This window comes from Cottoperca gobio, chromosome 19 (assembly GCF_900634415.1).
Source record: "Cottoperca gobio chromosome 19, fCotGob3.1, whole genome shotgun sequence".
Lineage (NCBI taxonomy): Eukaryota > Metazoa > Chordata > Actinopteri > Perciformes > Bovichtidae > Cottoperca > Cottoperca gobio.
Genome location: NC_041373.1, coordinates 6,024,749 through 6,039,300, shown reverse-complemented (window position 1 = coordinate 6,039,300; position 14,552 = coordinate 6,024,749). Strand labels below are relative to the sequence as shown.

The 14,552-nt window shown below is 40.1% G+C and overlaps 1 protein-coding gene across 4 annotated transcripts in view; it reads left to right on the top strand.

Annotated features, from left to right (window-relative positions):
- The window catches only part of fbrs (fibrosin), a 22,558-nt gene continuing 8,006 nt past the window's right edge, over positions 1–14,552 (top strand). For 2 of the 4 annotated variants that reach the window (XM_029455684.1, XM_029455683.1), the window contains exons 1-16: positions 1–1,780; positions 4,364–4,534; positions 4,647–4,736; positions 5,712–5,738; positions 5,869–5,898; positions 6,136–6,184; positions 7,130–7,478; positions 7,579–7,814; positions 8,616–8,908; positions 9,022–9,066; positions 9,313–9,411; positions 10,589–10,657; positions 11,280–11,351; positions 11,525–11,678; positions 12,710–12,790; positions 13,011–13,094. In XM_029455684.1, coding sequence (XP_029311544.1) covers positions 1,478–1,780; positions 4,364–4,534; positions 4,647–4,736; positions 5,712–5,738; positions 5,869–5,898; positions 6,136–6,184; positions 7,130–7,478; positions 7,579–7,814; positions 8,616–8,908; positions 9,022–9,066; positions 9,313–9,411; positions 10,589–10,657; positions 11,280–11,351; positions 11,525–11,678; positions 12,710–12,790; positions 13,011–13,094 — 2,152 coding nt within the window. In that variant the 5' untranslated portion in view covers positions 1–1,477. The remainder of the gene's footprint in view (positions 1,781–4,363; positions 4,535–4,646; positions 4,737–5,711; positions 5,739–5,868; positions 5,899–6,135; positions 6,185–7,129; positions 7,479–7,578; positions 7,815–8,615; positions 8,909–9,021; positions 9,067–9,312; positions 9,412–10,588; positions 10,658–11,279; positions 11,352–11,524; positions 11,679–12,709; positions 12,791–13,010; positions 13,095–14,552) is intronic. The other 2 variants (XM_029455685.1, XM_029455686.1) reach the window with 2 other exon arrangements.

The following is a 14,552-nucleotide window of genomic DNA, read 5'->3' as shown; positions in this document are numbered from 1 at the left end:
CAGTTTGATGACTGAGGAAGAAGAGTGGCGCACACAATGCACTGCACGGCTGACAAGGGTTGTGTCTTCCTGATTTTCACGATAAATTTCCAATTCCGTGGAAACTTGTGAAGGGGCAGCAGCGGAGCCGATCCCTTTCTATCCGTATGTATTTGGATTTAGTAAGAATAAGAAATCTTTGAGAGGAAACGTCAGCGAGTGGTCCAACTAATCCACAAACATTGGATTACACCACAGTGAAGGCTGCATGAAGGAGCTGCCCAGCCCAACGGGGGCTTGGCCGACACCCTCGTTTATGGAAATCGACACCGAGGCTTTGATATTTGGGCCTTGATTTTTTTTTCTTTATGATGGAGGTGGAACGAAAGAAGATTTGTGTGTAAAGAAGCATTATTGTACGGGCGATTGGTAGCAGAAAACCCCCGTCCTGCTTCCTTTAAAATAATTATTGTTTGTGGCTAACAGCTGGATCGGCTAACGCTAGCTAGCCAGAGTGCTAACGTTACGTCTTTCTTTTGATGTGAATTCAACCATTACTATCGGCCATCAACACATTTCGGCAGAAGAAACATTTGTTCTCCCGTTTACGGTATATTAGTTAGCTCCACAGTAAACTGTCCGGCTTGTCAGTCTTTTCCAGACACGTTTTAAGAATATCGTTTTATTCTTAGGTCGCTGGCTGAATATATTGTAATGTATTGCCGTGTATATGCTACCCAAATGCTAATTAGCTGGAGTCAACACTGACCTAACGTTAGCTGCCATTACTTTAACTCAAACAGCATTTTACTCCTTTTCAGATTGTGAGTAATTTACAGTAGCTGTCAACAATAATATTCAACATTTCACATTAATACGAAATAATGTCACGGTCACCGGTGTGTTAATGTCGGATATTTGGCTTATTGGCCTTGCTAACGCTAACAAACTAGCTATCATTTGTGCTAACATGCAAATAAATTTGTCAGCAGAAAAATTAGGAAATCCTAAACGCAAGAGTTGTATTGAGTAATGCCAACGTTAGTGTGATTTTCATTTTGAGATTTACCTAGAGGCGATTTGAGCTGCTTTGTCCGTAACACAACTAACGTTGGTCTTTTTTTGTTTACATGCGTATAACTTAATGTCGGTTGAATTTCTTGCTAGTTAGCTAATGTTAGCCTTCTTATCAGCTATGTCCTGACATTTGTGTGTGTCGTGGATGTTTTTAAATACCAATGTGGAGCTAAGTTTGCGGTCAGATTCATTGAAATGACACTAAAATTTCGCCGAAAGAAAGGCACTGATGCCGATAGACTGTTGTCAAAGGACGGTAAATAATAGCCACTGGTTCCATTAACGCCATTTTAACAGGGGCTCCCTGCGAGGGCCTGTCTGTGTGGTGGTGTTTTTTTGCGGTTCGGTGCCTTCCACTGGACCTGGACTTGAATAAAGTGCCTTTTGGTTCTCACTGGAGTTACAAAAGGAGGATTGCAACATGGAGGGCCCAAGCCGAAGCACTGGATTCAGGCAAAGCCGACGGTCCCGTTCACAGCGCGACAGGGAGCGGCGGAGGAGGAGAGTGAACCTGGCCGAGGAGCGGGCCACATCCCTGTCCTCAGGTTCTGATCGGGAGGCTTGTGGGACGAACAGTGTACTGGGTCCCGGTGGGAGAGAATGCCGACCCGGTTTTGGGAGACACAGGCCTCCACGCCGCAGGAAGAGAGAGTCTGTGTATTGCGAGGAAGACATCATTGATGGCTTCGCTATTGCGAGCTTTGTCAGCTTGGAGGCACTGGAGGTAAACACCTTTTTTTCTTTTTTATAAAAAAAATGAAATTTTCACCCAGCTGTCGTTCACCAAACATTTATTTTACACATTAGTGTAAACGAATTGATGGATCACTTTTGATGAAGAGTTGCAGGCAGTTGGCCCAATCATTTCCTCTTATTTATATCATTGACTGGTGTTAAGGATAGACGACTTCTTTGTTTGTTTTTTAATTGAGTTTCTGGCAACAATTACATACACTTCCAGACTTACTTTTTCCATAGTTTTTTAACTACCTTAACAAAACACAAAAACAGAAGAAGTCACAACTTTACAAACACGATACTAAACTAAAAAGCACACGAACAAACCACCAGACTGACATTATTTCATTCAAATTTCTTTCCATTCAAATGTTGTTAATTTGGTAGAACGAAGTTCCAGACTAGTTTCCATATCTTAGTAAATCCCTTGACATTGTCATGAAGGGTGTATGTCAGCTTTTAAAGAGGGAGTACTCTCAATGCCTCATTTTATAACAAGCACCCAGTGCAGGGATGTCCTTAGAAATCCAGAATTTGAGAGTAGTGTTTCTTGTTACGTATGATAGCGTTCCAACCATTTTAGCATTGTGGTTGTTCCTTGCATTGTCCATGATTGACTACCTTTTAATTGTTGTCCTCTTTATTCCTCTGCATCAAGTCAAATCATGCCTTCTTCCCTCCAGCTAAAGGTGCCAAAAGGCTTCAGATTTGAACTCCTCAACTCTTGACACTATTCCTTTGCTTGGAGAAAGCAATCCACTCAGGCAGGCCAACACCAAACCCCAAGGCATCCCTCTGATGGGTTCTGGAGAGGCCTCAATTATTCATGTCCTAATTCAGTGAGGTGCTGATGAGCTGCCAAATGGAGATTCAGACTAAGAAAGAAAAACCTAATGCACAAGAAATAATTTAACTGTGTGTAATTATGTATTACTCAACAGCAGAGATTCTGCTGTTTTTAGATACTTGGACCAGGACTCTTTACCTAGTTTATTTTAATATAAAATAATATACAGTGCGCGAAGAGGCAGAAAAAAACCACTGGGCTTAATTGAAGCCTTCGCCAATATTAAAATGTGACAATGTTTATATAGAACACAATTATTATGCACAAAATAATATAACTACATGACAGGGATGGCAAACTATTAAAACTATATGTATATACATATAACTAAGCAATAATAACTAAATATATGTTAAAAAGACAGGCAATGGGATTGTGTGTGTTTTGTAAGAGGGGACATCGATTAATGCACCACTATGGTAGTTTAAGCAGCTGTTGTAACATTTTATTGAGGAACCATTTTTGTCAGGTGGAAAAGCCACTCTATGACTTAGGTACCCTACCAGTGACTGCAAACGTTGATGTTGGTTACTATCTGAAACACCTAATGTGGGAAGAAGAAAAAAAAACATGTATCTCTATCAGCAAAACAAATGCAGTGTTTACTGGTGGAATGTGGCAATTTCCTTTTCTGAATGTCTAACTTCCTGCCTGAACTTATTAACTGCCCGCAGTTATTCTGTAGAAGATAATAATAATAATAATAAAAAAAAAAAAAACTGTTCCACCAACAGACAAGCTGTGGTGACTTTCATGTGGCGTTTCCTTCACACAGTTTATATTCAATCCTTTTACCAAATGCAGGTGTCATAAGTCACTAGTTCCCAACCTTTTTTACCCCGTGACCTTCAATGCTTACTCACGACCTCTCATCACAGATAAAAACAATTAATTTTTAATGATTTTGGGGAGCCAAAAAAATGTGAAAGCATTTTTCTTTTTCTGTAGCACTGGGGTTTTTTATTCTTTGCTAGCTTGTTTATCATCTCACAACTCCTCAGATGTGCCTTCTGATCCCTTCAGGTAGATAAGTGGTGATCAGTAGAAGTGATCAAAAAGATGGGAACCTCCTTATACACTGTAATGTGTTCCTAATACGAACTGACCTTTTTGTTTTTATTGTGGACATTTGTCAGAGATGTATTGATTATACTTTACAGTATTTTTTTGGGCTGCAAGTTTATTTATTACAAATGAGGTGTAAAACAATATTAGAATAACATTTTAAGGCGAGGACATTTTATTTAAAGAGCAGCATTCAGACACAAGGCAATTCAAAGTGGAATAGAATATATATTTAAGATAATAAACAAAGTATTAAGAAAAAATACTAAAAAAGCAGGCAAATAATAGTTAGAGGTAAATTATGTGTCTTATACTGTATATTGGAAAGCTGCAGTAAACTAATGTTTTAAGCCCTGATATTAAATGTGCTTTCAGCAGAACCTTTTTAGAACAAGTTCAATACAACACCACCACAAAATAGTCTCAAAATGCACCATATAATTGAGTCTACTCACAAACAGCTGAAGTCACATGCAGGCTGCATTACATCATTCTGGTGTTTCTATTTTTGCCTTCACTCAGGGTAGAAACTATGCAGAAATGAGGTCTGTCAGGACATTAATCTGCATGTAGCTAGCCTATGGCCCTTGCCCTCAGGCTTACAGATTCATGCTTATTGCTAAACATGTAAACACAATTCTTTTTTTTCCTCATCAGATGGACTGCTCCCTGAAGCCCAGTCAGCGCACCGACATGCTGGGAAGGATAAAGAAGGGGAAAAGAGGGCCAGAGGAGAATGGTGGAGGGCCGCTGTCTGAGGAGGGAGCCCCGCACAGCTACTCTAGCAGCTGTTGGAACAAGAGCAGAAATAAGAGGAGAAAGATTGAGGTGAACCGATGACTTATGATGACTCTACTGGGCTTGAATGTTTTGGTTGGATCCACCTTCATCTTGTCATGTTAGATGTTGAGCTAATTCTTTTTTTTGTAAAATCACACAGAACAAAGACATCATGAACAGAAAAGAAAACAATAAAACTAATAAAACAACAGGACGGGAAAAAAAGAATAATAATAAAAATAAACACAGGGTAAGCATTGGCATTACCTATCATATTGCTATCACTCACATACCACCAAACAATAGAATACATTTTAAAGGAATACTTCTCCCCCAAAACGACCATTTGTGTATTAAGTTAACCCAGCGTTACCTTCAATTCTTGAAGAACACGTTGTTTTTCTCTCATGCCTCCACGGTGAACAAAGAATCCAAACACGGGAAAATGCCTCGATGAATTGAAGTAACTGGGGGCTCTGACAACAGGAAAACTATATCAAAAACATCCATTTACAAACTCTCACACAACTCGTGCAGTATAATCCAACTCTCATTTATCCATCGTATGCTCACTACTTCACAAACGCATGCATTTTTGCAAAAAACGAACTATTTAAAACACTTCTGCATAAAAAGTATGACGAGCAGCGCGCCTGCGCAAGCGTGAGATATACAGAAGTATTTTTTGATTCTTTGTTCACGGAGGAGGCATGCGAGGAAAAACTAAATTTTCTTTACCAATACAATGAGTAATTGATATACAATTAGACATTTAATGGTAGTATTCCTATAAGTATAATTACACTCCTATATCTAAATGATGGAAACAACCAGGGCAAGTATTACTGAACATATAGCTGCTATTCTCACAACTAATAGTAATGACGTACAGGGCAAACATCACATTACATTGCTCCCCTTCACATCTACATAAGTAAGACCATTGTTGAGCTAATTCTTGATAGCAATGGTCACATGTTCACATTTCTGTTGTGCTGCTGACTGTTTATATCCTACCATTGAACACTAGCCAGTAAAACTGGTTCACATCACCCATCATTTAAGGGTGTTTCTGTTTATGAAACAGTGCAGGGTTATTCGTTACAACCAGGAAAGATGGTTTTATTGAACATATTTGACCTTTTTTATAGTTTAATCACTGGATATACATTTTCCATTTAGCATTTACAATCTATTTTAAATACTGTATATTCTTATTCTCTAGGGACACCCTTTGGAGACTGGCTACATTGTAAGTTTATTTTCTAATGTTGTACTGAAACCTGGTTCAGCATTTTCGCAAACTGCTTTAAAACTATACATTGCCTGACATAATCCAATAGATCTAATCTGAATGTTTTATTTTGTTTGTCTTGTTTCAGTGCGACACTGAGAGTGATACAGGAGATAAGGTGTGTACTGCTTGCCTGTTATCTTATCAATATATAATGCAGCTATTTCTTATTAGGTAATGAATGTGTGACACAGTTTGCACTGCTTGTTGCCATTACTTGTGTTTTTGAATAGGAACATGACGTTGTCATATAGTAGACCGTCACACTTGATGCAATCTTGAGAAGAAATAGCTGATTGACATGTTGACTTTTGTTAAATATTGTATTAAATCTTTGTTTCTTATCCCCATATAGGCCTCCGACAACGACATGGACCCAGTCTTCACAGTCAGTACGAGGAAAGGTACGAGAAATTTACATACATTTACACTCACAAGCCGATGTTTAGATAAACAAATTGCTAAAGCAACTGGGTTGTTTTCATTATTCTCTCATTTTTATTCAACGGGACAATGGATCTATGAAATGACCTATATCGTGTTAGAAGATTTTGACCGTTAGGAAATTCTTCCCACCGGTTAATAAACTTGTGACAGCACTGATATTACCGATTTTGCATCGTATATTTTACAATAAAATATATTTTCTTCGATGCCGCTCAATATTCCTATTCAGGTTCCCATTCCGCTCCGCTAAAATTGGGTTGAAATCCAAATATTGCCAAATAGATGCTTTTGCTTTTCAGTTTGACACCTAATCCTCTGCAAACGTCTTGTCGGTCAACTCTCCTCTCCCGTCCCATCTGAAATCTGACTCCAGTCTCTGTGCTGCTGCTGCTCAACACAACTGACACTTTCAGATTATAACTGTAGTGTCTGGTGTCAGACTATATATTGATAACGCGCTTGTGTGGGCCCTGATACGCAAAAATGAACAATATGGGTTATATTTCTAAAGCAATAAGTAAAATAAAGCAAAAAGTAATTGGTGTATGTCTGTAACTGTAACAATGGTAACGCCCGTCGACCCCGGGAGGCATACACCGTGCTTTATGTTGTGTGTTTATGATATGGCAGATCAGTTGTTCAGTGTTTCATGGTGTGGGTTTAGTCAATAACTACATGGGATTTTCTGTCACAGATCAGAATTTTCCTAATCTTCCTCGTTTATTTTTTTGGAAAATGTATTAAGATCCAAAACCTTTTGAAGACGTTTTACCTTAAGCACTATTTCTTCATTGGGTTTGTGGTCCCTTTCTCTATATGTTGCATTTCTCGCCCTTACTCCTGTCACTCTGTGCTGTAATGTGCAAGAAAGGCAAAATGCTGACTGATGTTCTCTTCTTTAGTTGTGGACCCTGTCCCCTCAAACATGGCCACATCCATGGGCAAAATCTGCCCGCCTCTTCCGGCCCGTTGTGGTGGCATCTCGCGGTTGATGGTGACCCCGAGAGTATCTGGCCTGGAGCGAAGTCAGGAGAAAAACTTGGAGCAGCATTTCCCAGAGCCTGTTTCTTCTTCTATCTCTTCTGCCCCCTTCTCTTGCCTATCTTCCCCGATCACAGCCTCGGGCACTGTCCCCCGGTCCAGCCCGTTCAACGGAAACGGCAGCCGCCACAACGGCAGCCCGCCACTCTCCAAACCCAAACCCTTCCTCACTTTGCCTGGACGATCTCACCCCATTTACAACATCAACAGGTATGTAAATTATGATTTGGATACCATAAAAATCTTTTTTTACTATGAATCCCAGCTGGGTTAATTCTTGATTCATTATTAATACTTTCTTTCTTCTCAGGAGCAACACCCCAGTCAAGCCTCCCTCATCTGCTTCATCTATTGCCTCTTCCTCATCCTCCATGCGCCCCCCAACACCCTCCACCAGTGTGTCGGTGCCCTACATCAGGGGCTCAGGACCCTCGGGACCTCTCCGACCCCCATCCCGAGCCAGCGCTGGGGCTTTGTTTGCTTCCTCACCTGGTCTTCCTCCCCCTCCCCCTCTGCTACAAGGTCCTGGTCATTCGACAGCAGCAGGTACAGTCAACAGGAATGCTACTTTTCCCTGCTGTTAGTCTGTTTCAGCTGTTCATGGGAACACAATGACTAACACATGACTAAAATAAACCAAACCCAGACTTTCTCTGACGGTTGTCTGGGGTGTTGAGGAAGTTGTAAGTCAATTAACTGAAGTCTGATCACGTCAGAATTGCAAGTATAGCATTCCTTTCATGTTTTACTGTATTGTACTGTATTTGTTGATTGAATAAGTGGCACCTTAAACATCCTAAATGTGATATCAAATTAACTCTAGCAGTTGTTAAAAGCATGCACGTTTGAAACATGCAATTGAACAAGTATTTTAAGTACAGGTATAAAGAAAGATATTAAAAAAGAAAGATATAATACAAATCAATGTTTCACAGGGGAATTATCATGTATGTAATTTATTGCAAGGCCAGTTCAAATATAGACAACAGTAAAATGTATTAAAACAAGATGCATTAGTAAAACTTTAATGGGAATAATGAGGGAATTTATTATTTACAAAAAGTTGTAAATGGATGTTAAATAAATCAACAGTGCTTTTGAGAACAGTGTTTAATCCAGGCTAGTTTGTGGGAAGGATGAGCACACTTTTAATGAAGTGATGGATAGCGGTGGTTAACACAAGATCAGATCCTTTGACTCCCGAGACAGCCGTCAGAGGATTGCGTTCAACAAGTATTTCCATGATGTCCGGTATAATGAGGCTGGGGACTGCCCACATCGGTGATTTGAATGTTTATTGTCAAGAAATCACTATTTCTTTTCTCTCCTTTTACCTCCCATCACTAGACCAAGAATTACTGCGTCAAAACCTAAACTCCCACTTCTTGAATTCACAAGAGCGCGAGGGCAGACGCAGCGTTCCAGGGGCTGAAAATAATGCAGCAGCTGCGGGCCGCTCCACTCCTGGTGGTCCATCAGCATCCAACTCCGGCACAGGTTCATCAGGCCGAACGTCTCAGAACCAGCCGAGCATCCCGCCTCTGGCCTTCCAGTTCCATCAGCACAACCACCAGCACCAACACACGCACACGCACCACTTCACGCCCTTCCTGCACCCCACAGCCACGGCACCTCCTCTGGTGAGATGCTCTCTGTTGTTGTGCATTTGTGTCGTACTTGAAATTCCAGTGTGGCTGGAATGTGGACCATGTTTAGTTGTTTTTTTAACCCGCGCACTCCTTTTGTCTTTCAGTTTGATAAGTATGCAGGCAAGATGGACGGGCTGTACCGACACCCTGTGAGTAATCTTACTGATATTACTGTGGTGATGATTTACGGATTAGTATATTAAATCATACAACAATGAGGCTGAGAATACATTTTAGTGTTGTTGTAGAACCTAAAACTGTGTGTGTCTCTCTCTCTCTCTCTCTCTCTCGCTCTCTCGCTCTCTCGCTCTCTCTCTCTCTCTCTCTCTCTCTCTCTCTCGCTCTCTCGCTCTCTCGCTCTCTCGCTCTCTCTCTCTCTCTCTCATATATGGTAGTTCTTCCCACAATACCCGCCGGCCTCAGTGCCGAGTATCCAACCTGTGGTTCCTCCCACTGGGCCGTTCAGCTCCTTGCAAGGAGCATTTCAGCCAAAGGTAAGTAAAAACTCTCTACATCTTTGTATTACTGATTCCTGGGCAGCCATTAGACGTCATGTTGTCAGTGAAATCTCACATTACCTGCTGAAATTATTGTCTCGACATTGGCCATAGTGACCGTTTTATAACTATTAGTAATTCAGACAATATTACAAGCACTGGAGCATAATTTGGCATTGATCCTCTCACAGCAGGGGTGCCACAAAGCTCCATAATGACTAGGTATGGGTACTGTTTCCCTGGCCTTAATTATTAAAGACTAGTATTGATAAGCTGCAACGTTATCCGTTCTTTTATCGTTACTTTGAACATTTTGGTGTAATTTGTTATCACGCTGCAGCATCACCTTTGCTCTTTGTGTTGGGGCTGAGCTCCTCCAACTATGCTCGTTACTGTACGTGCAAATAGACCGTCGCAAGTTAAAAGCAATACTTAATCCATGCACCTGTTCAACAAGCATAAACATGTTGAAAATCAATATTTCAATCTGCTCTGTGCGCAGTCTCTCATCCACCTCCTGTTTTACACAACTACAGCGCACTAGCTTGGCTAATAACGAATTGTTACCATTAAGCTAAAACAAAAGCTAACTTTTGTCTAACTGTTTAGCTTAGTCTTCCACGTATCTTGAAATTTGGCACATTCTTGTAATTCTTAGCTGCTAGGTGAGACAAAGCGGCCCCTCCTCCCTGAACCAGTGGTACCTGCAGGCAGTTATTCACATGAGCAGAGGGAGGAGGACAGAGGAATAAACTTCACTCAGGAATAATATTTATTTTATTGGCCTTTTTATATTTGTTTCTAGTGAGATATTATTGCGTGGATATAGTTAATTTGCTGTTGTAAAAATGTGCAATTATTTAGTAATGAAAAAGAACCGATAAGAGTATCAATAAAGAACCTAACTTATAAGGAGTATTGATAAAATCCTTATGATACCCATCCCGAGACTCTATCTGTGTAAACTCGTATCATTACTTTCTCCTGAAAAAGTGATTTGTGAATGTTATGGTCCAGTCTGCACATGGCCCTACAAGCTTCAGCTACAGTAACAACACATGACAAATGGCACTGAAAGAAAGGGGACGAATATCAGTTTTAGACATTTAGATCAGTAGGTTATGGCTCATGTGTTGTGCTGTGTGTGTGTGTGTGACGGCCTCTTGTTTCTCAGGGTGCGGGTCCTGATATATCCGCACGACTTGGGGTTGTGCCTCACCACCTGCAGCCCAAAGACCCCAGGGTAAGGACAACATGCTTACTGTGAATCCTGAAGTTTGCGTCATCACTCTAGAGACGTCCTCTTTTTGTTTGCGAAGGACTGTATTGTAACCAAAGTTTAGTCTCTAAGATATGCTGCAACATGGGCCTAGTCAGTGCAGTACAGAGTGCAAAACTAGTCCTGATAAAGAATCAGCAAATGTGGATTAAAAGTGGTTTCACACTTCTGTTTTCTTGTAGCTAACTGATCCATTTGGGACATCATTGAAAATCAGTAATGTAAGATGAAACGGATGTTTTTGAATCCCTTGGCTCCTTAAAGCCTGTTTTACTTTCTCGCTGCTTCACTCACTATTTGCACTAATCTCACTTGTAATCTCGACTGCTACTGGTCTATGCACACCCAAATTGGATACAGAAATGACCCTGTGTATAATATATGTGGTTGTTCTTTCCCCCGTGATTTTTTTTTATTTATATCCTTGCTTACTGACTTTTTTTAATATTCCCAAATTTATACTGAGCTCTAGCGGATAACCTTATCTCCAGCTGGAAAACGACAACCTTGTGTAGCGGTGTACATGCAAGATTTGTGGAATAACATAGTAAACCTCTGTGATTGTTTTTGTTGTTGTGCTGTGCAGAAACCAGGAAAGTGGTGTGCTATGCATGTATATGTGGCCTGGATGATTCTAAGCCATCAGAAAAAAGTGAAGGTATGTGTTTGTATGTATGTGTGTGCTTATTGAAATCATGTGTTGTAATTTCCCAGATTGTAAATTGAATTAATTTCAGTTAATTCCCAGTGAGATCTTCACTCAGTAGACAGAGATATAGAAAGTGCTGTGACATTAAATGCCTGGTTAACTGTTCTACTCAACTCTTTCAGCTGATGCAGGCTGATCCTCACAAGTTGGACTTCCGTAGTGACCTGTTGACCCGTCTTCCTGGAGCTGGAGGAATGGGCCCCCTGGGGCCGATGGGAGGAGCCTTGCCTCCCACTCATGATCTGACCAGACCTCCCAGTTTGTTCTCAGCTGCAGGTGCATGTCTAAACATTGTTGTCTCTTAAGAACAGCTGTCAGAATGTCAGTGTATTGTTGATTTAACAACTTGAAGTTGTGTAATGCGCTGGGATATCTTTTCCTTATTGTTTTGTTTTAGTATGTCACATCTGCACTTGAGATACACTGATTGCATTTTCTTGGCCGATAAAGTCTGACCTGCCAATTCCAATTTTCTTTCTAAGAACTATTATTTACAGCACTTTTCTTTAATGGAAAATTCAATAGTATGTTCATAAGTTATGAACATATGTAATTAGTATTAAGAAATCAGAATAATCCGATCAAATTATTCTATGCTGTGTATGTAGGCCTATTATAGAGTCAACTATTTATTATCCATCTAAAACTAGTTATTCATTCATATTTATTTATACAAAACTATTAATGAATCACTATTTTTTATTTATTTTTTATATAAAGAATGTGAAGGTGGGTGTATTATTAACTCCTACGCTGAGCGGCGTCCTCCTGCCTGCCCCACACATACTCACAGAGTAGAGGGAGAGACCAGGGCTGTTGGCTGAAGAGCCGGCATTGTCAATGAATTACAATATAATATATGTTGCTAGTCGCTTTTTTAGCAATAAAGTTGCTAAGAGGATCTGAGAAGTCTCTAAATCTAACGAGAAAGTCCCCATGTTGGCGTGTGCGTGTCTCAATAGTAGGTAGTAGTAGTCTGTGACGCTGAGTAGGCAACGTAAAAGCCATCACACAGCACTTGTGTAAATTTGACTAACAAAAATATAATATAAAATATTAAACGAATCAGGCTGGTTACTGGTGTCTAGTCCGCACATATGATGATGACTAATTTCTTAAAGAACTCCTCAGTTTCTTCTTACCAGCTATCATCATTTGATTTGTGGTTTATCCTGTCCTCACATTCCTGAGGTTGTAAAAGCTTCGCTAAGTTGAGTCACAGCGAGAGGTTTGCAGTAGCTCGATGCACTTGATTGGATAAGTGGTGACATTTTTTTTCTTCTTTTGCTAATAATTCTTTCCCTCAGGGGCAGTCAATCCGTCCTCTGCTCCTTTCATCTCTCCATCAACGCCCCACTCATCTTTCCTCCCACCAACTGCACACTTGGGTAAGAGCAGCTTCAAAAGGCACATCTGTATGCCACTCCAGATTTGACTTTGACCATGACCTTTCATAAATGGATGGAAATCAATTTTCCATAACCGTTATGTCCATATTCTTCCATCGGAGTGGAGACATTTTAGTTTCAGTACAGTTTAAAGCTGGTCTATAAATTAATGTTTGTATCAACACAGTTTTTCTGACGCTTATCTGCGTTTGTTGTTTAGATCCGTATGGCCGATCCCCACCCTTCACCCCACTGGGAGCCCTTGGTTCTGGTGCCTTTGGAGGACTTGGCAGCCCAACACTGGGTCAGTATTACAATATCTCTACTCTTAAAGGATAGGTTCAGATTTATTTTAAGTCTGTCTCAAAGGACTGCACCGAAAAGTTTGAAGCTTCGAAGCTTCATTCACAACGTTGACATTCCAATTTGAATACAGCAAAGCTTTTTAATGTCTATTCATTCTGTTTAAAGATGGTATTTCTGCAAAGTGGCAGATAAAGATTTGGCTACATTAATATTATTATTATTATTATTATGATATTTGTAGAATCCAGTGGTGGCTGCGTAGGATTGTTTCCATCTCGTGTGATACAAACATTTCCAAGAAATCCAGAGCGTTAAGTGCAGAAGTCAAATATTCTGCTTCAATCTATATTTGTTGGCCTTTTAGCCTTTCCAAAACAACATAATGTCATAAAACACGATGATGGAAGATATGATATGACGGAAGCTTCAAATTTAAAAATAATTTACTACGATGGTTGCTCTATTTGGCTAACTCGGACTGCCGGAGTCTCATATTTACTTCATATAAAGTTTACAGTACAGTTGCATTAGCAAGGGGTCACGTCACAGCCGAAGTGGAAAGGAGGAATTATTACAGCAACGAATATATCAACATAGGTGTGGCATAATGAGCATTGCATTAAGACAGACTTGAAAAATCCAAACTTATCCTTTTGGTCCCACTGCAACAAAACTGTGTGTGTGTGTGTGTGTGTGTGTGTGTGTGTGTGTGTGTGTGTGTGTGTGTGTGTGTGTGTGTGTGTGTGTGTGTGTGTGTGTGTGTGTGTGTGTGTGTGTGTGTGTGTGTGTGTGTGTGTGTGTGTGTGTGAGTGAAATTAAAAACATAATCCCTAATTACTCTTGTCACTGTAATATTTATGAAAAGTTCATTAGTTATCTTTGATTTAGCCAAAGTATAGAACACGTGTGGGCAGAAAACAATTAGTCCCCTCGCCCACAAGGCGACGCGTGCATCTGAATAAGTGAATATAGTAAGACACTTAAGTTACTGTGATTTGGAGAAGCTCTCTCCGCACACTGAACAATGATGATGAGCTTGTTGAGTTGCATCTTTGTTGCTGGACTTCGCCATTCAAGGCTGTTTGCGATGCATTTTTAAACTATGTATATTTTCTAGCACATAAGCTTATGCTCGCTTTTGAGGATTTTTTTCTTTCTTTTAAAGCTACTCATAGTCTGAGTGTCTTACTGTAAATCAACTACAGTGGATATTTTTGGAGGAACTGAGGAAAAAAAACAGCTCATTAATCGCAAGCAATTCAAGGCATACATCTCAAAACATACACACTTTAGTACATAAATTATACCAGATTGCCACCAAACGCGTCTCACTTTACATGCAAACCCATGATCTGTAAAACGAAAGGAGAAACAAATCAAAACATACATTTTTGCTTACTGCATTGTTGAAAGTTTTTCTCAAAATGTTTCTTAAACACAAACAGCCATTCAACAA